The sequence below is a fragment of the Candoia aspera genome, chromosome 4 (assembly GCF_035149785.1).
Source record: "Candoia aspera isolate rCanAsp1 chromosome 4, rCanAsp1.hap2, whole genome shotgun sequence".
In the NCBI taxonomy this organism is placed as follows: domain Eukaryota; kingdom Metazoa; phylum Chordata; class Lepidosauria; order Squamata; family Boidae; genus Candoia; species Candoia aspera.
In genome coordinates this window covers 38,156,231-38,179,804 of record NC_086156.1, presented here as the reverse complement: position 1 = coordinate 38,179,804, position 23,574 = coordinate 38,156,231, and the positions used below count along the sequence as shown (strand labels likewise).

Here is a 23,574-nt window from a genome sequence, read left to right as displayed (position 1 = left end):
CTGCAACTCCTACACCAACCTTCCAGAGAACATTCTGGAGGGGAGCAAGAATTGCCAAAACTGTCCTCCTTCCTGTTCCAATGCTAAATGTCTCCATCTGTGAAAGATTAACTAATGCCTATTTCTCATTATTTGGAACAAACTTTCCAGTGAGTCAATGAATGCAAATCCTGATGTTTAGCTCCATCTTTTAGCCTGTCCAAACTTGGTCAGAATTCTCACAAAGAATGCCATATATTACAACAATTATACTTCGTCAAATGGGAATCTGTTTAGCCACCTAACTTTTCATCTTCCTTTTTGTTACTATTGTTGTTCCAAGTCTCAAATCCACAGACCATGGATTTAAACGCCTGCTTTCAGCTTCTAAAAATGAACCCATTCAATCAATATTATCCCCTTCTTGTTCTTCCTTCCCCTTTGGGAAAAAAAGAGAGATGATACTCACGGATCAAAGACTAGACGAGTAATATACTCTTTTGGCATTCTGGGTAGCTGATGTGAGAATACATTCTGTAGGCCAACCAGCCACATCATAATCTTTTTATTTGGTTTTTGATTTAAGGAATTTCCAACCACATGAAATTCAATCACTCCCCTACGCTCTTCCAACCTTGCAGCTTCATCCCGGGCTGAGTGTGCAGATAGAAAACTAGTCTGCTTTATGAAAAAAAAGAATGAAAAAAGGTTCAGTATTTATTTGAGGATCCTTCTTTTTTTTTTTTTTTACATATAGTCAAGATGTATGTCAGTAAATAGACTTGGAAATCTTCCCCATTTGTTTTGATGGCACATACTTCTGTTTAAGGTTGCATCTCTAACTGAGTAAGCAACATGTCTGAAAAATATTAAGCAATTCAGACTAAATATTTAATAGCTGCTAATTGGCTAGATGTTTACCATATGAAAAAAGTTTTAAAAAGCCATTATAGGCTGTTGTTATAGAAGGAAATAATTCTGTCCATCAGCTTACACCCAATACTTAAAAAAAATTGAAAAAGGTCACACAACTCCTACTTCAAAAATTTTAAAAAATCATTCAACATTGTGTGGGTCCTTTAATACATCTCCTTACATCCGTAACTCTAACTAGTATTAAATAACCAGCAGCCAGTTGATTGTTTTACATTTGAAAGAACACCACTGAATTACTTTGTTATCAACCACAGAATGTTAACAATTATGACATGGACAAATAGATGTTCTAAAGATTTAGAGAACTAGCAGAACTACCCAAATTATGCCTTCTTTGACAACTCAGCTGACTACCTTCATACAAAAGTGGCAAACACATAAATACTGTCCCTTCCTCCTTTCTCACAACTCTGCTATGTCTTGAAGGTCACTGGGACACAAAGATCTAGTGATGGGTACATGGGTCACATTTTCTCTCCATTTCTTGATAATGCCTAGAAGCAGTAGGAAAACCTTGTGATCCACTGTCTATATTTCTTCAGATATTTCTCCTCCTCCTATAATCCACAATTAGGGAGCAGGTTTTCAGTAGAAATGAGCCAAAAGACTACAGGTAAAAGAAAATGCTTAACTATGCTGAATGGAAGATGATGAGTGGAAATAGAGGGGAAAAGAAGAAAAAAGGATCTAAATCAAATAGATGAAGAGGGCAGTTTGATACCCACAAATCCTCAAGATAATCTAATGGCAATATAGATGATAAGCCATACTACAGGACAATTTATAGGCTTTGGGGACAGGGTGTGGAGTCCCTTTTTGTTTTGTTCTATTTTGGTCTGATTTGTTTTATTTTTGTATTTTGCTCTTCTGGTACTCTTATTATATGCCGGATTTTTAGCTGCAAGCCGCCCAGAATTGTTCAGCAGTTGGGCAGCCTATAAATTAAATAAATCTACTCTAAATCCATGAAAACCAATTTGCTTGAGATGGGACTTTATTTTGACTAATTTTCTTCATATGATTGGAGATAAAATATAATGCATATGAACAATTCCCCTTCTAAATATAGCACATTTTTTTAGAAAAATCCTAAAATTGAGTCTTATCCAAGACGACAAAATGTTTGAATTAAACTAACTACATGCCAGCCATGCCATTAAAAAAACAAAATCCTTTAACTTATTTTTTTTCAACTTGTCATTGTCTAGCGTATATGTACAGTACTTATATTTTGTATATGTAAAAATACTAGCAGCTTGATGCATTTTGATACATTTTATTAATTTCAATAAAGAAGGTGGGTTTTTTTAATGATATTACAGAGACATTGCTTAGAGAAGCCTTCCCAATTTGTGAAGCTTCCAGATAGATTTACTCCCAGAATTCTTAGCAATGGTCATATTGGGTGAGAATTCTTGGAACTGAAGTCCCAGAAATATGAGGCACCTATTTATGTTGAATTCTGTGAATTGTATTAATAGTGAAAAATTGCCTTCAAATGAAAATCAGCCCCAATACTCTTGAAATTAAAAAAGTATCTTAGTATGACAGTAAAGCTACTGATAACCTGTAGTTAGTAAAGTTAATGTGCTATCCTCATATTTGACATTAATTAATTGTGAAAAGTATATCTCTCACCTCTGGACCAAGCATTGCTGCTGGATCTGTAATAGTTGACATCACTTCATTGATCAGTTCAATAGGAATATCTCCTACAACCCGTGGCTTCTTAGCACTCTCCACAGAATAACATTCATTAATTTTTCTTTTTTCTCCTGAATAATGAAGTTGCAACAAAAGATTTATTTAACAAATAACAAAAGCCGAATGTTCTACATTATCAGAACAGAAAATATCAAATTACATTACTCCCTGCTGTGAAAAATGATTGATCGTTGAAGCAAATAAACTATGAACTTCAGTAGCAAACAAATTACATCCAGCAACAACTTCTTATGACACAGGTAAAAGCTACTCAGAAGTCAGGTATATTTACCACCTCATCAGGGTTCAGCCCCCAACATATTACAAAAGGCTGGGAGGGAGCTACACAAACCTCTGGAGGTAGGGAGTTCCAGAGCACAGGGACCACAACAAAGAAGGTCGGTAGCCTTTACAAGGTTGTAAAGGGGGCACTCAGCAGGCCCTTTTGAGTTATTGTTAAGGATGGGGAGATTCAAGACAGTGCTGATTTAAGCCAGTGCTATACCAGGACTAGTTCTAGAACTAAAATATGCATGCCTGGGGAAAGTTTCTTTCTTAATTTTAGATACCTAATATAAGAGGGCTTTTATATCTTATGTATATATGGGTTGGTTCTGAGAAAGAAGTATCCTGCTTCCACTCAAGGGCAAACATGCACTCAAAGAAGCTAGTTCCAGAACAAACCACACTACTCCCTGGTTCAAATTTAGTTCACTAAAATCTCAGCATGAAGCCGCTGTACTGAAACACACTGAGCTGGACCCACGTTTAGTCTTATTTATAGCAGACTGACTAAAATCAGTGAGACTGAAGTTAGACATGTCAAACTTAAATCTTGATTTCAAGGAGCTACTTTTAAGTATAACTGAATCTGGAATCCAAACCACTAAAACTTTTCAGAGAATAACAGAGCAATACCATAATTATCATTCAGCTTAGCATTCACATAGTTGATCATAGTAATTCCCCATTTACAAAACATTAGTCATTCCACAGAATTATTGGCCCTCAGTATAGCTTGTAGCCATATTATCTAGCATTCTTATTTAGTAAGAAAACTAAACTGATATGAATCAGTTACACACAATGTGGTCTTGTTTGCATTAGTATTTTCCTGGCTACCCCATAATTTCAGTAAACACTATTCATTAGCATATTAATCTATTTAAGATATTTCATGATGGTATTGTTGTCCTAGCTTTAACTGATAGCTGGCTTGTTTCCATATGTAAGTAAGCCACAGATCTTCCTGAAGGCAATGTGAGACACCGTTCTGCACAATCACTAAGACATTTATAGTTGCTTCATCATAACTCTATACCTCATTCATCTACAGGAATTGTGTAAGTAGTTTATTACCACAAACTCATATTGACATAGCAATATGGGGAACAGCCATCCACAGCTCTATTCTTATTCACTTTGTATGTATTGTATTGGAGTTGATTTTGCAGAAAAGTCCATAATGTTTAAGGTAAGCAAAACAGATAAAAGTCCTTTGCTATTTACACTACCTAGGTTTGGGTCCAGGCCAGAAGCAGTCTTGCAAGCAGGACTCATAGTTCCTCCACTGGGTTGTTCTAAAGATGAAGGACTTGAACTATATGAAACAGATCTTACCACAGGAGGACGGGTAATAACTAAGATCACAGAGAAAGAAGGATAGAGTTAAGGCACTCGAAACAAGATCCAACGCCAATGCAGCATCAAATAACTTCAAAGGATGATACATATAACAATAATTCCAGGATGAGGTAAGAGTCTAACCAACCATCAGTATGGAAAATCTTGATTAGCAGCCCTTTTAAAGTAAGATCTCAGGCAAAATAATTCCCGGGTCTTCCACCTGAAAATATTAACCAGAAATCCCAAAATCTGAATATCTATTCATAAGATATATGTTAAGAGGTGACCCTCCACCGCAAAAGGGCTATCTAGCAAATCGGTCCGTCTGCTCAGTACTGCTGAAGGTGACTAGAAACATCTGTCTAGTGGTTTTGTCCAAAATCCAATCCATAGTGATTTCAATACGTCTGATTCCTCCAGATGAACAGGCTTTTCAGCCAATCTGAATGAATATGTTTACTGGATACCATCCTACTTGTCCATATCTACAATTTAGAAATTGCTTTTAAGTCTTTACATTCTTTCTTTTTAACTTAGTCCAGTTTTCATTTTGAATTTAGAGTTGTTGTTTTTCAGGTATCATGCCTTGAATTAAATTGAGACAATCCGAATATTTGAGAATTATCCTAATGAAAGCAAGTGAAGCTCTGAACTGAAGAATTACAGGCAGAATCACAACACAATGATTCAGGCTCTTGAGGGAACTGTTACCTAAATTGTACATATTGCTAATTATTAGTATTAACAAATGGTTGCTTATTTAAAAGGAGCCATTATAGCAGCTTCCAGTAGTTTGTCAGGCCAACTATTGTACTTAGTAAATTGTTGGGTTCTTGATGCTGTCTGAACTTGGTTTTCTTGCAGATGTTTCATTACCAGGGCATTAGTTTGCTTAGAGTGGGGTTTGATGGCTGTTTATATATAGTAGCTTGCCCTGCCAATCTTGGTGGGGGAGTGGCTACCTTCTTGATGGTTCCTTGTGTCTGTTATTGTTTCCTCCCTGACTGTTTACCTGGTGCTGTTTATTGCTTAAATGACACCTTCTTCATAACAAAAAAGGAACAATTAGAAAAGATACATGAGACAATTAACATCTTCAAAAGAATAAAGTTTACAAGAGAATTAGAAAGCAGCACACTATCCTTTCTGGGTATCCTCATCAGCAGAGGAAACGATGGCAAATTAGAGACCCACATTCATTGAAACACAACTCACGTTAGTGCTTCCCTACCAAAACAACCACCCAACCATCGGTAAGAGCAGCTATATAAGAATGTTATTCAGAGAGCACAAACTCACTGCAGTAATCCAGAATACCAAAAAGGGGAAACAGATCACCTATAGAGCATCTTCCAACACAACGGATACTCAGCAACTTCATCAAAAAGTGCCAAACTACACTGCCCAACCATTACCGCCTACAAAAAGAATAACGCTCCCATACATCAGAAACATCGCTGAGACAATGAACAGATTACTACAACCACTCAGCATCACTGTAGCACAGTAAGCAACAGAAAACCTCCAAAACATCTTAAGTGAACCAAAAGACCTAGCAGCCAAAGAAGAATAGGAGCCATCTGCAACATACAATGTATGGATTGTAACAGCCACTATGTAGGACAGACAGAAGACTAGGAGACTGCATCCATGAACATCAACTGGCAGTCATAAGACATGACAAAAACTCCCTAATCTTACAACACATGGACAGACTCAGCTACAGTTTCAACTGGGAAACTGTTAACATTATAGATCAAGCCAAATCAAAAACCGCTAGGGAATTCCTGGAAGTCTGGCTTTCAGACAAATCAGCTATCAAAAGACACGTAGACACAAACCCCATTTACATACCATTTAAAAGACACAATCAAAAGCCTAGAAGGGAAACCAACAGCCTAGAACACATATTCTCCTGCAGCCAACATCCAGATATAGAAAACAGCACCAAATAAACTATCAGGGACGAAACAATACCCTAATCAAGGAACCACTGAGGAGGAAGCCACGCTCCTCCCAAAACTGGCAACACAAGCTACTACATATAAACAGCAAAGCCCACTTTCCTTCACACTGATGTTACCTAGCCTAGTAGTAAGCCATCTGCAAGAAAACAACCAAGCTCAGAGAACCAAGAACCCACAGCTCAAAATGGAGCTATATATATTCTCCTGTATTAGTATTTTGTAAATTCAATTAAATGTTTCTCTGCTTCTATAGAAAAAATTTAAATAAAAATCTAGTTATATGTTCTCTTGTCTGTTTGTTATTAAACGAGAACTACTCTACAAAATTTTATCCAGACAAAAATTACAGCAAAACACAAGAATCATAATTGTAAAGGCCTGTGTAAATGATATTCAGTGTAATTTACAAGACAATGTTTGTGCATTCATAAGTGGCACAAAACTGCCCTTCTACTGCAAATAAAGTTAAATGCATTCATGCAATTGATATAACATCTGTTTTGGTCCTCATCTTGTTTTGCATTATATTACACTTACCTGTTTGGATGCCTAGTTGGCTGCTTCGAGAAGAGGAAGTTATGAAATCTGGATCCCAGATAGGAGAACTTTGACTGTACACTTCTTCCTCCAGCATGGACAGGAACCTTAACACAGAAGGCAAAGCACTATTAGCATATAGAGTCTAATCTACCCAGAGTCTTGTTCTATTACAGAGATAACTGCAGAAAGATAACAAAGCAGAAACATATTCTGTGACATAAAACAGTATAGTCAAATTAGCTTATTTTTTAATGACTAAAAATGGAAACCATAGAAGAGTACAGTCCCTATTTGGCTTCATTCCCTGGAGTACCTTAATGTATTAAAAAAGTAAAGTTATTTTATTAGTTAGTATTGCAATTTCTTTCTTTTCTTTTCGAAGATTACTATTTTTGTTTTCCCCATTCTGACAACATGCAGCAATTCAAGGTGGGTTAATTGGAATATTTTTTTATGAAATACCTGCTCTGATAATAATGGTTCCAAAGTTATGGGCATTTTAGGATCCAAATGCTAGACCAAAATTACATAATAGCTACATATAAAAAGTGGACAGACCAGCCTTACTTACTTCAACTTGTTGTAAGCTGCCCTGAGTAATGCACAGACTCTAGAAGGAAGGGATAAACGTGTGTGTGTATGTCTGTATATGTGTGTACGCATATGCTACGCATACGTATGCATATACATATAGTACATATATGTGAATATATTCTCCTCACCAAGTCCTGCTGTGCTGTCTCATCATGGAGGCGGGTGTTCCAACCCTGAACTGGTATGCTAAAGGATATCAATGGAGAGATAGTAACCAACTCAAAGAAGGTCAAACAAAGATGGAAGGAGTATAAGGAACAAGCAATCAAGAAATATGCCACAGACCAGAACTTAATAGAATAACCATGAAGGCCTTGGAAAAGACTTTCAGATGCTGTGATACATCTATACCTAGAAGTATCAGAATAGTGCAAGCAATGATATTCTCTGTGACTCTCTATGGAAGTGAATGTTCAACTTTGAAGAAGCAGAATAGAAAGAGTATTGATGCTTTTGAAAATTTGGTGTTAGAGAAAACTCCTAAGAATACCATGGACAGCCAAGAAAACAAGCAAGTGGATCATCAACAAATCAAGCCAGAGTTCTCACTTGAGGCACAAATGACTAGGCTCAAATTATCCTACTTATCTTGCAAAGACCTAGCTCTCTAGAGAGGGCTCTAATGCTGAGCAAGGTAGAAGCAGCAGCAGATGACCAGCAGCAAGGTGGATGAATTCAGTGGCAATGGAAGACTTGAAATACCAGGATAGGGACAGATCATCATGGAGAAAATCTATCTATGCTAAGAGTTGACACTGATTTGATGGCGTATATGGCACATAATCCATCCATCCATCCATCCATGTGAATATATATTATCAGCCCAAACCAATCTACTGTGGGATGAAGGTGTCTTTATTGAAGGTTATGGACTATAATCCACCATGTGGATTGGTAGATAGATGTTTTTTGACTTCCCAGTCTAGGACTGAGAGTGATTGATTGGCTAAAGTCATCAGCTGGCCTCCATGCCTAAGGGAAGGACTAGAACATGAGATTCTTTGCTTCTAGTCTAGCACCTTAACTACTACACATGCTGGCTTTCATATTTTTATGTACTGTATGTATGCATGAATGGTGTATATGGGGGCTCCAGACTAAGAGCTAAATTAGAGGTACTTATATCAACTTTTTAAAAAAGTCCTGTCTTTTCTAAACACACCTTAGTTATACACAGAAAGATTATCTATGGGATCAGAGTAGCCTTTCCAATTTCAATTCTGAACTGCTTGCCAGTATTATATGGGCTGTGTTCCCCAAGTTTATCGTTCTTTTAAGTAACCGAACTATAGATACATCATAGCAATGCCACACTCTGTACTTCCCTTAAGTAACTGGTATAAGGGTTCTTGCACAGGGCAGAGGATTGGACTAGATGGCCTTCAAAGTCCCTTCCAACCCTATGATTCTATGATTACAACTATTCTTCCAAAAAAAACAGATAAAGGAAATCCTTTTGCCTTCCACTGTCACGGAAGCTGAATGAAAGATTAACGTGAAGAACAGATACTACTGAATTCTAAATAACTATGCTTAGAAATGCAGTCCTATAAATAGTTATGTAAGAATAGGTCCTGTTTAATTCCAAGGAGTTTACTTTGAAGTAAATCCATATTCCTGGGACCATAAATAAATTTAAGAATTTAATAATAATAGAAGTAAATTAGTTTGGTCTAGTGGTTAATGCAATGAGCTAGAATCCAAGAGACTGAGAGTTCTAGTCCTGCCTTAGGCACGAAAGCTGGCTGGGTGACCTTGGGCCAGTCTCTCTCTTAGCCCAACCCACCTCACAGGGTTGTTGTTGTGGGGGAAATAGGAGGGAGGAGGAGTATTAGGTGCGTTCGCCACCTTGAGTTATTTATAAAAACAATAAAGGTGGGATAATAAATAAATAAATTAAACTTCCCTGTTACTTACATCGGCTGTGCTTAGGTACATGACGGAGCCACAGCACCACTTTGCTAATTCCTTAACACTCTCCCATCCCAAACAAAATATAAAATAACAATTAAATCACTGTGTTCAATGGAAGAAAACAAGCACAATTACACTATAATGTTACATGTCCAGTGCATTCATCTGTAACAGATGAAAAGGACTGTCTTTCGGACTATAAGGTTTTTTCCTCTATCTGCATCTAACAAATCCCTGTACTTAGACATTTTTATAAGCAATGACTGATTAGAATGTGGTGGCCCAGAGGTCAATGACCTGGGAGGAGAATATGGTTGCTCTTCTCAGAGATGAATGGAAGCTAGGGCTATATATTTGTGGTGCAGACATCCAGAGGACCACTAGATGGCAGCAAAAGCACCCCTAGGTGGAATCCCAGCAAACCATTAGATTTTGCTTTTCAGCAGAGAATTTGTCTGAATTTTAAGGATATTTGTTTTTCCCAAAGACATTATTAAACAACTGTTACCCTAAATCAGTGTAAGTTATATTTTATTGCTTAAATATGCGTTTAGAGTTTCATGAATTTTATTTTGGAACAAAGGAAGTAGAGAAATAAACCACAAGTACAAATTTCATAGCCAAAATTACTAAACAGTTTTAATATTGTGGTTTCATATATAAGTATTTTCAAAGACATCCATGCATTTTTTTTTCTCTACAGGAATGCAACAAGATAGCTAAGAGAAATTAAGCCACATCAAACAATCCAGAGTAAATCCCCAAAGGATGATACCAGTGAAGAAATGGCAAAATCTGGAAGAATGAAAATGCTTCAGGAACAAACCAGAAATAAAACCACTTGTACAAATAAACAAACCAACCATAAACTGAGGCTCACCCTGAAAGCTTTGTTTTTGGTCTTCTAATCTTAACAAGCTCTGAAAACAAGTATTAGCTGATACCACAGGACACGACAAGTAACAGAACCATTTTGGAGACTGGTTGAGCTTCCACTGACATACCAAAATGGCAGCCGTTACTCTTCCAACTTTTTAAATTGATATTTAAATCTTACAACTTTTGAAAGTGATATTGCACCTCGACACTACTTTAAAGCATGCCTGTTTCATTCCTTCCTTGGTTGTCTGTTGAAGACTCTGCTTTGAAAAATAAGAACCCACCCAGAATTCTAAATGGCAGTTCCACCAACACAGCCAGCTCCTTTAGTAAAGCAGCGTAATAACATTAATCGCTGCAGGAATAAATATTAAAAATGTATTCTTCTTACATTGTGCTGATGCAAAAGAGAGGATGCCTCCCACTCAAAAGCTCCCATACAGCTGGAATATGTATATTAGCTATGTGTATTATTCTGGGAATTAAACCCACTAAACATAATGCAACCTACTTTTGAGCAACACTATGAAATTTCATTTTAAGACTGCTATCCTACACACAAGGGAGTGATCTACTGATCTACCTGGGATTTAATTCCGATTACACATGTTTAGCTTTATACTGTAAGGCTGGTACTGCTAAAGCCACTGTCCTTGGAAGAAGATCTACTGTACTCAATTGGTCAGTTTTAAATAAACCTATATAGAACGGTGCTAATTTTTTGCATAAATCCATAAAACGGCTCATTATGTCGAAGACCGCTATTCTAGGATATCGACTCTCTTATTGCACCTTGAACGTTCTTGGTAAGAGATACTGTCAGCTCAAGAAAAAAGACAAATATGGACAAACCAAATTTGGACAATGCTTGACATTCAAAGCTATTGTTCCAAGGAAGAGGTGTTAAGATTCCTTAACGTTACATCAGTCATGTGATTAACTGCCTAATGAAACTAACCACTAAGCATACTCCTTAAGCATGTAGCTCAGCCTTCCTCCAACTTCATACCTTCCAGAAGTGTTGTCTCAGCCACGCTAGTTGGGAATTCTGGGAACTGAAGCCCATGGGAGCTGGAGTTCAACAAATCGGAAGGACAGGAGGATGGTGTTGGCCAGCCAGAGCAATTCTGTTATGGCCCTGCCTGATGAATCAGAGTCTGAAGTGGAAGTGCAAGGCTTGAGAGATTCTGATTTGCAACTCAGGAGCTGGTAGGCTCTCAGATTTCTGTCCTTAGACGAGGGAAGTCTTATATATCTGTTGCAAAAACACAACAACATCTGACTTAGGGGTCAATCTGAGCAGAAAAAGATCCTAAGCCTTCATATATGAAGTAAGATCAAGTAAGTAAAACAGATGTCCAGTGAGGCTCCTGTAAAGGAAGAGGTGACTTAGGAAAACAGGCACATCCGAGTCAGTGCTATAAAAGAAGGCTTGGGAGTCAAATTTCTGTTGACAAGTAACTTTCCAACCTTGAATCTGACTTCTTGAATGTGCTGTTTCTGATCCTTGGATTGATACAAGACAACTCTCAACTTTGAATCTTGGACTTGTCTGCATGGAACCTTCGCTTCTTACATAATCTTGCTTGTTTTTCCTGAGCTTCTGCATTTCTGCACTGTGGTAAGATTTATAGCTGCCATAAAGAACTCTGATCCAAGTATGACCTCCTGAACTTGTAACTGCTGGCACAGGACTGTTTGCTGACTCCTTCCCTCAACTGTAGCCAACATTATGGAGCAGTTGCTGGCTAAAAATGAGTAACTCAAAGCTCAGCTGGCAGAATTGCCAATACAGATGGCAATACCATGTCCTAAATATCCTGTCTCAGCACCTGAAAATTTTGATGGCATTCTTGACCAAGCTCTTGCTTTGGGGAACTGAGTGTGAACCCTTGGCCTGCAGATTTCGATATAGAGCAGTTTAAAGTCAGGTTCATTATCAGCCTGTTTTCAGGCTCAGCTGCTAAATGGGCTACTCCCTTTACAGTAAGTCGATCAGGTGCTTCATGTTCACGTTTGAAGATCCTACTAAATCCACCATGGCAAGCCATCACATTAGAGAGCTATGGCTAGAAGGCTGAACAGTGGCTGAATATGCAATTGACTCAGGCTCTTGGCATGCAAGAACTAAAATAGAATGAGGCTGCTCAGATACACCCAGTTCCAGGAGGGGCTTGCAGATGGCATCCTGGATAAGTTAGCCAGAGTGGAATGCCCTTCCATGTTGCAAGAATTAATTCATCTGTGCTTGCAAATTCATGAGCATCTGGACCAATGACAAGCACAGTGCCATCCAGCCTCAAGCACCAAATGCCTAAAACATCAGCTGGACCTACAAACAGCCAGACCTGATCTGTCACCTGAAGAGAAGGCAAATGAAAGCACCCTAGTGTATACTTGTACTCTTTTGTATCAGAGAAATAGATGGCCCTGGTTTAGAGGGGCTCCTGAACCAGGACAAGACCATCTATGCAGCCCCAGCTCTTGAACCAATGCTCAGCAAACACCTGGTAGTACTGGTGATAATCCAGATCTCTAGTTTCCCAACCTTATAATCCCAGGCCATAATTGATTCTGGATCCACCGGCAATTCACGGACCAGTACTTCACAGAGATCCACAAGATGTCCAGTACAGCTCCATTCCAAGTGGAATCCAAAGACAGGCCTGTGTTACCTGGACCTGTTGCCTGGACTAAAGTTAGTTGCAATGGAGTTGGCAAAGCATTGGAAAACCTCAAATTCTTCCTGTATTTCACTTTTTCCTGTGGCCCTAGGTCTTACCTTGGTACCAACCCATGACCCACATCATCTGACCAAAGGCAACCCTGTTTCAGCTCCTTTAATTGTGTGGGGCATATACCAGCTACGCATCCTGCAGCTGATGTAGGTGGAGAGAGCTCACCAACCCTTTCTAATTAGTATGCTAACTTCATAGATTTCAGCAAGCAGGAGGCTGTTCAGCTACCATCTAACTGGCCTTATAACTGACTGACTGACCCGATTCCTGCCCAATGGGGCAGATCTACCCCTTTTGGAGCTGGAACTGGGGCTTTTATGACTTTATCAACAAGAACCTTAACAGAGAATTCATCTATCTCTCTACTTCACCTGCTCCTGCCAATGTTCTGCTTGTAAAAAAATAAATAAATAATGGGAACTGTGAAACTGCAACAATTATCAGGCTGTCAACTAGATCACTATCTGGAATAGATATTCTCTGCCCCAGTCACTGAACTTTTGGAGCATTTGCAAAAGACATGCTTCTTCACTAAGTTGAGCCTCCGTGGTGCTTACAATTTGCTCCACATCCAAGGTGGTGGTGAATGGAAAATTTCTTTCCAAACCCGGGACAATTACCTTTAACACACAGTGATGCTATCTAGGTTATGCTATGTACCTGTAGTTTTCCAGCATCTGATAAATAACATTTTCCAGGACTTTATGAATCAATTTATATAATCTATCTTGAAGGCATTCTAATCATTTATCTTCCCCTACAGAATGTGAAACTCATGTACGAGTAGTCTTGCAGCATGTCCAAGAGCATCACCTCCATGTTAAGTTTCAGAAATGTGAATTTGAAGCACCCCCTCAGATTTTCTGGGATATTGTATCTCACCAACACAGAACCAGATGGATCCTAACAAAGTAGAAGCTATCCAATCTGGCAACCTCCCCAGAAAGTCAAGAGCATTCACAGGCTAATGAGTTTTGTAAACTATTATTGCTCCTTCACATTCCAGGTTTTGCTAAGCTCAGAGCCCCTTTAATGTACTATATAAGCAAACACTATTTATTGGGGACACACTGGCTCAGAAAGCTTTTGAAAAGCTAAAGGAAGTTCTCTCTATTCAGCTTATCCTGCAATATCCAATCATTTCTCACTAAAATGGATGCTTCAGATGCTACTATGGGGGCATTTTGCTGCAAGCTGCAGAAAACTGCCATACTTTATACCCTTGTGCCTATTATTTTAGAAAGCTAACAACACTGTTCCATCTGTGATAAGAAATTAGAAATCAAGGTAGCTTTTAAGACTTGGAGATACCTTCTAGAAGGAGCACAAAATCCCATAGAAATACGGAATGACCACCATTATCGGGAGTATCCACAAACAACAAAGAAGCTGAATCAGTAGTAGCTTCATTGGTCACTGTTCTTTTCCTGGATTAACTGCAAGGTGGTACATTCCAAGCACCCAGAACAAGAGAGCAATCATGCTGTCCCAGAAACCAAAGTATCAGGGAAAAGTGGACTCATCACCCTCCTCAACAGTGATTCTTCCTCAAAATATTGCTGATTCACCCACAAAATTCTTGTAGAACCAGGTTATGGAAAGATTCATATTCTGAAAAAACATTTTCAAAAACTAAATTCTTCTGTAATCAGAAAGTCTTCCCTTGAAATGTAAAAACACAGGATCCCAGCCCAAGCCAATTTTTTATCATTGGTTATGAAAATCTGAGATGCATTAAGGGTTTTTTTTAACCGTATTTCATTAGTAGAATCCAGATTAAACTATAATTGACCTGACTGGTAGATACTTTGAGAAGAATACCTGTAATACCTTAATACACAGGCAGGCTGGTATAGATGCACACATTACTTCAGATATATGAGCATTTTTCCGCTGTATTAACTTACATGTTTATATATAAAATATCCTGACAAATTAGAACTTAGAGCAGCAATCTACCTTTGCAGCAAGATCAACCCTACCCTTAGTTGATGATGCTGAGCTTTTTATTCTGAGCAATTTTGCCTTGATAAGCTACAAACACCCCTACAGTACTCTGCTAGTCTATACATATTTACTCAGATGCAAGTAGCACTGAGGTGAATCAGACTAATTCCTAGGCAAATGCAGACCTAAGATCAAGATACTGAATAGCACTGGGTTCTACCAGGAGGGGTTAAAAAAAATGCTTCACATGCATGTACAAAGGGGGTGAGGGAGGCCTGCATCATGATGATGCTTCTGCCATTTTGCTTTTTTTGATCCATGTCTACTGAACAGCCTTTTCTCCCCACTTATGAGAATTTACATTTACAAGCTCTAAATCCACAGCATTCATTTGCACACACAGAGTTCTTTGGATAGCTTCAGACAACACCAAGAGATTTCCAGTGTTTCAGATCCAAGTTCAAGATAGCAAGAACTTAAATTCCTTTGTTAAAGATATACAATTATTTGTGGTTCATATTTTATGATGAAATTCACACTTCACAGAAAGCCACAGCTTACTGAATAAACCACAGTTAGCTGAGTTCAAACAGCATGTTAAGCCAAAACCAAGCAACCACATTATGGCTTAGTATGAGGATCCCATTTTATAAAATTAACCAGAACAAAGAGTTAAATCACTACAGAATGGTTCTGGAAGTTTAACACAGGACATTCTTCCAGAGTCATTCTATAGTGATTTAACTCTTTGTTAAAGGCAATTCCTCTTGATCCAGCTCTCCATGTTAAGTAAAATCTGATGTATTCCCCGTCAGACTTTGCAGTAAGGAGAGACTATTTCAGTTAACAAGTCAGTGATCATACTGAAAGAGCAAATCTACCAGATCTGGACTGCAAAACCATGGATAGCACTAGATGATAACCAAGAGAATTTCCTATATTTCTCTCTATCTACCATCAAGTGGTTATCCGGTATTTTTCAGCCCAAACCTGGTAACTATAAGAGGAATACGTATTTTTCAAATTAATCAGAAAGTTGATAATTTTTAAAAGAAATTACTTGGGAAAATGTGTTAGGATTAGTGTTCGTTTCTCAAGAGGAAGTTTGTCTTTTTCCTGTCTTGCATGTTCAAGAAGTTGTCGTCTCATAACAGTAAAGACTGAGCGCAACAGTGTTCTCCCAAAAATTTGTGTGGTTTCATACTGAGGTAGACTGTCACAAAACTGGGGGACATTGCAGTAACACAACCATCTGCAAAGGAAAAAACAAAATATGAACTCAATTAACCCGAACTACTATGCAATGTATTTCAATCAAACTCACTTAAATGGTTTACTTTACAAAATGCTTTACTTAATCTTCTAAACAAGCAGATCATTTAATGATCTTCCAAATATTTATTTTGTATGTTGTTAACTGAATTACAGATCACATTTAAATTCTGCAGATTTGTATAGCCTAGAGGACTCCTTAAAATCTACTAGATGAACCAGATAGTAGAAGATTATAAACCAGATTCCCTGCCAAGCTTGTGAGAAGACTCTGGCTGGGGGTGCCTGAAGGGGACTGGTTGCTGTTTGGACTGGGGGACCATTGGGGATAATGGGGTACTGAGAGTGTGAGCTGAGCTGCTCCAAGGATTCAGATACCCCCCCAGGGGGGTGTTAGGTATATGATTGATGGCGTGGGGATCCTCCACTTTTGGGGCCAGCCAGTATAGGTTGGGGGAAGAAGGGGTTTCTGGGGGTCTAGGGGTGGGTCAGAACATCACAGTGATGATGGGTAGGGGAGGTATGATAGGAGACATGGGGCTGCCCTGGCCATGGATTATAGCAGTCTGGATTCTACCCCCGTTCCCAGTCAGCAGACCTTCAGATGCCCAGGCTTTTGACTGGTGCTGTTAATGCCAAGTCAGACTATAATAAGGCTGCCCTCATCTGTGATCAAATCAGATGAGAGGGCTCACCTAGCATGTGTTACCAAGATCTGGCCGGGCTCAGGGGCCCTCTTGCAGCTTTGCCTAGCTGGGTTTCAGGTGTGGAATGAGCCAAGACCTCAGGGCAGGAATGAGGAAGTGGCAAGCGTAATCCAAGAGTCTCTGATCGCTTTTGGGGCAGTGCCCCAGATTACCAGATGCAAGACCATATTCCTTAAGTTGGGCTCAGGGATGTTTTGGGACTGTTGCTTCTGTACCAGCCTCCTTGCTGCGTAGCAACCTACCTGCCTGGGCTCCTTGACTCCACAACTGGGCTGGCAGTGGAGCTTCCCAGGTTTACGATCCTGGGAAACTTCAATCTGCCTCCTCTTGGATCGGGGTCAGAGGCAGCTTGGAAGTTCATGGCATGACCCCTTCCTTCCCCAACCTATAATAGCTGGCACCAAGGTAGCTGTAGGCCTATCCCAGGTAATCCAGGGTCCAACATGTGACTGTGGTCATACGCCTGATCTGGTTTTGCTGTCAGAGCACTGGCAGTATGATCTGGATCCAGGGGAGATCTCAGCTGCTCCCATCATGGTCTGATCATTCCTTGGTAGCCATGGAGTTCTCTGACACTGGTCCCTGCTGCAGGGAGGCTGGAGCTATTTGATCAGTCCAGCCCAAGCAACCAATGGACCCATTTGGGTTTCAGGGGGAGCTTGGGGTTGTTCCTGATGGTCTGTTCCATGGTTCAACCGAGGCCCTGGTTGCTTCCTGCAGTGAGAGGGTGGTGGGGACATGGATCAGATTGCACCCCTGTGGCCTCTCTCCTACTGTGGAACCTGTCATTCTCCTTGCTTTACCAAGGAGTTGAGGGAGATGAAACGGATGAAGCGCTGCTGGAGGGTGATGAGGAATGAACCTGATCAAACACAGATTAAAGCCGTTATTAAGGTCTACCTCGTGGCACTAAGGGTAGCAAAATGGCAGTATTTCTCTGCCCTTATTGCATCTGGGTATAGCTGCCTGGCAGCCTTGTTTAGGGTGTCTCCAGCTCTCTTGGGTTGAGTGGGCTCAGAAGTACCGTTCAGAAGAATTTGCTGGGCATCTGTCAGAAAAAAGTGCTCGGAACTGCTCCCATTTAGACTCCTGTGCAGGTCCTGTGGAGGTGATTGGGGCACTCTTACTCTGTTAGCTAGGAGGAGTTTAATCCTGTTGGACCTGAGCAAGTGGACAGGGTCCTCATGGCTGTTAGCTCAGCCACCCGTATCCATGTCCATCCTGACTGGCTAAGGCCTCCTGGGATGTGATGTGTGGTTGGGTGCTGGCGATGGTAAATTCTTCTTTGAGGAGGTTGTCCCAACTCCTCTTAAAGAGCTGGTATCTGCCCCCTCCTCAAGAAGCCATCACTAGATGCAACAGTTCTGGACAATTTCTGTCCAGTCTCCAACCTTCCCTTTTTAGGTGGTGGTTGAAGAGCAGCTTATGAGGATCCTGGAGGAAACAGATTATCTGGACCACTTTCAGTTATGATTCAGGTCTCGGTATGGGATTGGTCGTGCTTTTGGATACCTCCATCTTTGTTCTTCATGAGCTTTTGGCAGCTTTCAACACCACTGACCATGGTATCCTTGGTATCTGAACATGAGTGACTGTTCAGAAATGCCCTCCGAACAGTCTCTCATGCCCTTGTCATCTCCCACAAAGACTACCGCAATGCGCTCTACATGGGGCTACCCTTGAAGAGTATTCGGAAGCTTCAGCTGATCCAGAGTGCAGCTGCGCGGACAGTCATCGGTGCTGCAAAATCAGCCCATGTGACACCGTTACGCAAGCTGCATTGAGTACCAGTTTGCTTCCGGGTCCAATTCAAGATGTTGGTTATGACCTTTAAAGCCCTACATGGCATGGGACCAGGGTACTTGAGGGACCGTCTCATCCCCATAACATCGACCCGTCCCACCCAGTCAGGCAGGGAGGGCATGCTACGGACCCCATCAGCAAAGGGATTTCATCTAGCAGGGTCCAGGAGGTGAGCCTTCTCTGCAGTGGTGCCCGCCCTTTGGAATATCTTGCCCCTGGAGTTGAGATGGGTCTCTTCACTCCCAGACTTCCAGAAGAAATTGAAGACCTGGTTCTGCTGCCTTGCATGGGATGGGGAGAGTAATAGTTCCACCGGGGGGTGGCTGGCGCCATAGCACCCCTTCTTATGGTTCTACATCCGCTTAGATTTTATATTTATTTTCCTATTTATATTTTTAACTATAACTTAGGTGGATATGTTTTTACCTCTATTTTATTGTAAAGCGCCCAGAGTCCCCCATTGGGGGAGATGGGTGGTGATATAAATTTAATTAAATAATAAATTAAATAAATTAAATCCTTCTGGATCCGCTCCAGGGATTGGGAGTGGGCACCAGTGTATTGCGTTGGTTCTTTTACTTCCTCCTGGGCTGGTTCCAGTCAGTGTTGATCAGGGAGGAGAGGCCCCATCCTCAGCCCTTGCTTTGTGGGGTGCTACAGAGTTTGGTACTTTCTCTGCTCCTGTTTAAAATCTATAGGAAGCTACTGGTTGAGGTTATCCAATGGCACTGGGTGAAGTACCAGCAGTATGCTGTTGATATCCAGCTTTACATCTGCAATTAAGTGATGGTGTGGAGGTCCTGTCTTGGTGTCTGGAGTCTATGGGGGTTTGGGTGGAGAACAACAGGCTTCAGCTAAACCCAAGCAAGACTGAGTGGCTTTGGGTGTTGGGGCCCCCTGGTTCTGGGACTTTCCATCTCTTGTAATAGATGGGGTTGCACTGCCCAAAATAGAACCTGTGCACAATTTGGGAGTCCTTCTGGAGTCATGGCTCATGTTCAAGGAAAAAGTGGCAGCTGTGGCCAGGAGGGCCTCTGCTCAACTATGTATTGCATCAGTTCCTGCACTGAGAGACCCTACTCACTGTCACTCAAGCCTTGGTCACTTCTCATACGGATTACTGCAGTGCGCTCTACATGGGGCTGAGTATTCAGAAACTTCAGCTGGTGCGAAATATGGCTTTACAAGCAGTTATATGTGCCCCTCCATCGGCACATGTTACACCTCTGCTCTGTGGGCTGCATTGGTTGCCAGTTTGCTTCCTAGTGCAATTCAAGGTATTGGTGATGATCTATAAAGCCGTTCTTGACATGGGCCCAGATTTTCTGAGAGACTGCCTCTCCCCAATTACATCTACACATTCCATCAGGCTCGGCAGGAGGGGCATGGTCTGGGTCCTGTTAGCTAAGGACTGTTGTCTGGCAGTTCCCAGGAGGACAGCCTTTTCTGTCGTGGCTCCTACCCTGTGGAACATCATCTACCTGGAGATCAGAGTGGCCCCAAACCCACTGGCTTTTCACAAGGCCCTGAAAACATGGTTCTACCAATGGGCATGGGGACCTGGGAGCATGGTACAGCCCATGCAGTGGCTGTATTGACTGTTATGGATGGATGTACTCACCTCAGCTATGAATTTTGTGATATGGATTTTATATGGTTTTATATTGTTTTTATTGTTTTAAATTGTATTGTTTTGCTGGTTTTATATTGTTTTTAACTGTTTCTGAGCCGCCCAGAGTCACGTACTGAGATGGGCAGCTATATAAATGTGAGAAATACATAAATAAAGTAACTGCTAACTGCCATTTGATGAAGAATATGCCACTGGACTTTCTGGTTTAGTTAAAAGCTGGACCTTCAGTTGGCAGAAATGGAGCGGTACCCTATGTCCGCTGCCATTTCCTAGTTTCTATTTGTCAGTTACACTGCATCTGAATATAAAGGTTCAGCTTTTAAGAATTATGGTTTAAATCTACTAAGAGACATGCTCTTCACATAGTTTAATCATTCTAAAGCCACCATGTAAAGGCAGAAACATTTTTATTCCAGTGTGTTTACCTTCTGTATCACATGATATGCAAGGAGTCATTAGCATCTGCTATCTACTATGAACTATCTCAAGATACAAGTAAAAAACTAAAAAAGATAGTTACCTTGTATAGTTTACTTTATAGCCAGCAATGTCATCATTAGGTGACCTTAGTCGCCACTGAGAAGGTGTTTCCAAGTGCCAGTAATTGATGCGATTTAGAAACATTTTAGCCAATTCTACTATTGTTTGTCTCTCTTTTGATGGTAGATGACTAAATTTGTATTGCACAAAATTATTAACTCCCTTAAAGAAGAAACAGAAAGGAGAGGAGTTGTGAAAACCTAATATAAAATCAGTGGAGAAATCGTTTCCTAATAAATACTATCTATTGAAAATTTCACTGCATCTTTACTGACTAGCTTAGGTCTCATTCATATTTCATTTTTAAGGCATGAATGCTGTTGGAAATATATTCTGTTCTTTGTTTTCTTAGGAAAAAGACCAAATCACCTTTATAATATATAGTTTGACTAGTCACCATGGCACATCACTAATTACTCTTAGTCCACAATATATGCTTAAATATGAACTTTAGACCATAAAAACTAACAGTGATTTTATGCTGGTATACAAACCAATGATCAATAATCAGGTAGGCAATTTCTGTATAATAAACTGCAATGTTCAGGAATGCCTTTCAGTTGTTTTTAAGAGAATATTAGCATCCAAAGGCTAGGGTGCTCTTAACACATACCCAATTTTACAAAACATACCCACAGTATTTAAATCTAGTAACTCTGGAGCCAGCAGCTAAAGTCTGTAAGTGTAGTTTCTTTTATTGCATCTGAAGTTTTAAGATCTCCCTTCCAATGTGTAGAAAAGTACAGGGAGGGGAGGGGAGATCTCATTTAATCACTGCAGATTCAAATAGCATCTATGGGCCTGTAGCTCCCACTACTGTCCATGCCAGAGCATTTCAGTGAATCTTCCCTGTCTGTAGTAAATACCAGGAAAGCTCCAGTTTTGTATATAAATCCAAACTGCATTTGTCAAGGTAGCTTCAGTCAAAATAATCTGATGTAATTAATCTATATATTCATATTTGTTCATGTTGGAAGACATTATGAATCTTCTCAAACACAAACGGGTGCTTGAAACAACCAATATTCCTATACAATTTTACACTTCATCCTAGCATAATAAGCTTTTTTATATGCTTAACATTCAACAAATGCTTATATAGTAATAACAGCTAATAACAATAGTTACCTTCCTGAATCAGGACCTTGGTTTCTAAAAATATCAGCTACCTACCTAGGGTTTTGTAGTGATACAAATTGTATCATCTACTGGATTCCTTTTAAACATCCTCTTTTGTATTGCTAATGGTGGATTTTCCAATTTACAAGATGCTTTTTCCATCCAATTTCCAGGGGCACTGAACTAAAAAACAAAGGCCTCTCTGCAGACATGTACAAAAGAATACATTAAGAAGAGTACTACTTAAACTAAAGATCATCATTATACATACAGATGAAAGTGCAAGTTGAATTCTAAAATACATGCAATAGATTTACAATGCCTACTAGCATAAGAAAAGGAGAACACTATCCTAATGTGAACCTTTATGTTGACAGCTTTCTTTCCTGATCAACATAAGGAAATCATATTTTTGTATTGCCAGAGACTCTTGTCATTTTTTAAAGAACTATTAGATAAAAGTAAAATCATAATAACAGATTCCTACATATGTACTTTACCTGTTCAATACTGGGTTTCTCAAATGGGGGACTTTCCAAAGATCCTTCTACAACAGGTTTCCCCATCTGTAATATACACTTCCTCAAAAGCTGTTGAAAAGAAATTGAAAAAGGATAATGAAACATGACAATTTCATACTTTAAAAAAAAAAAATAACATTTGTATCTGCCAACATAAGACGTCTGTGTGGCTAGAATGACTGCATTTGTGGTCACAGTTGCAACCTACAATGTACTTTCTAAGCAGAGCAGTATTCAATTTACCTTGAATAAGTAGAAATAAACCTGCTTGGTATCTGCATCTTCTTCTTTGTGAACACAGGTGAAGAGATACTCAACATCCAACACAATTCCCAACAGCCTGTTCATTTCTTCTTCTGAGACATTCTCCAAATGGGAAACGTGAGCAGCTAAAACAAACAAGGAAATCTAAGGCTTTCAAGGAAAATGTCAAGCTACTGGAAATACATAATGCAGTCATTCCTGACCTATTCCTTCTTTATATGCAGAGGCTTCAATTCAGCTGGGGGAAATCATAGGTTTGAGGAGCCTAACAACACAATGCCAGTCTTAAATTAGCAATAGTCAAACTTATTTATACCACACTGGAACCAACATGTGGTGAAGCCTGTTGAGGCTCTGAAAATTACTGTTGCATTCTTTTCCACCGAACAGGCTGTTTACAACCGTTATCTAAACCATTATTTTAGATCTTCTCCCTGTTTGGTTGATGAAAGCTTTATTTGTAGGAGGAAACACTGTTCTTCTACTATACTGAATCAAGCTTATAATAGTGAGATAAGGGATTGATCTTTTATTATATGACTGCTACTAGGAGAATGTTTTGGTTAACAGTTTAGAAATGGAAGGAGTTACTTCATTTGCTTTAAATGATACTGATAATCTAAGATTTCTTACAGATTTCCTCCTCTGATACAATTTTATTTCAGATACTAACCAAGGATCCGTAGTCTCTACAATAATTTTGGAATGAAAAATTCTACTAAATTCTACCAAGGTCTTCTGACAATGCCTAAGTGCTGTTTATTAATAACTCATTCAATTTGGGAGGGGGAATATTTACTAATACAAACTATGTCCCTGATAACTTAAACAAAACAATGCTCTTGTCTTAAAAGCTTAATAAATGGCAGTTATAATCATGTAACAGCAGGA

The 23,574-nt window shown here is 39.6% G+C and overlaps 1 protein-coding gene across 3 annotated transcripts in view; it reads right to left on the bottom strand.

The window, feature by feature from the left end:
* KAT2B (lysine acetyltransferase 2B) overlaps positions 1-23,574 on the bottom strand; it is a 60,677-nt gene that overhangs the window by 23,035 nt on the left and 14,068 nt on the right. For 2 of the 3 annotated variants that reach the window (XM_063303879.1, XM_063303877.1), the window contains exons 3-10: positions 22,663-22,808; positions 22,399-22,488; positions 20,760-20,941; positions 15,885-16,076; positions 6,750-6,856; positions 4,134-4,259; positions 2,554-2,690; positions 449-660 (exon numbers count right to left, since the gene is read on the bottom strand). In XM_063303879.1, the coding sequence (XP_063159949.1) occupies positions 449-660; positions 2,554-2,690; positions 4,134-4,259; positions 6,750-6,856; positions 15,885-16,076; positions 20,760-20,941; positions 22,399-22,488; positions 22,663-22,808 (1,192 nt within the window). The remainder of the gene's footprint in view (positions 1-448; positions 661-2,553; positions 2,691-4,133; positions 4,260-6,749; positions 6,857-15,884; positions 16,077-20,759; positions 20,942-22,398; positions 22,489-22,662; positions 22,809-23,574) is intronic. The other variant, XM_063303878.1, reaches the window with a different exon arrangement.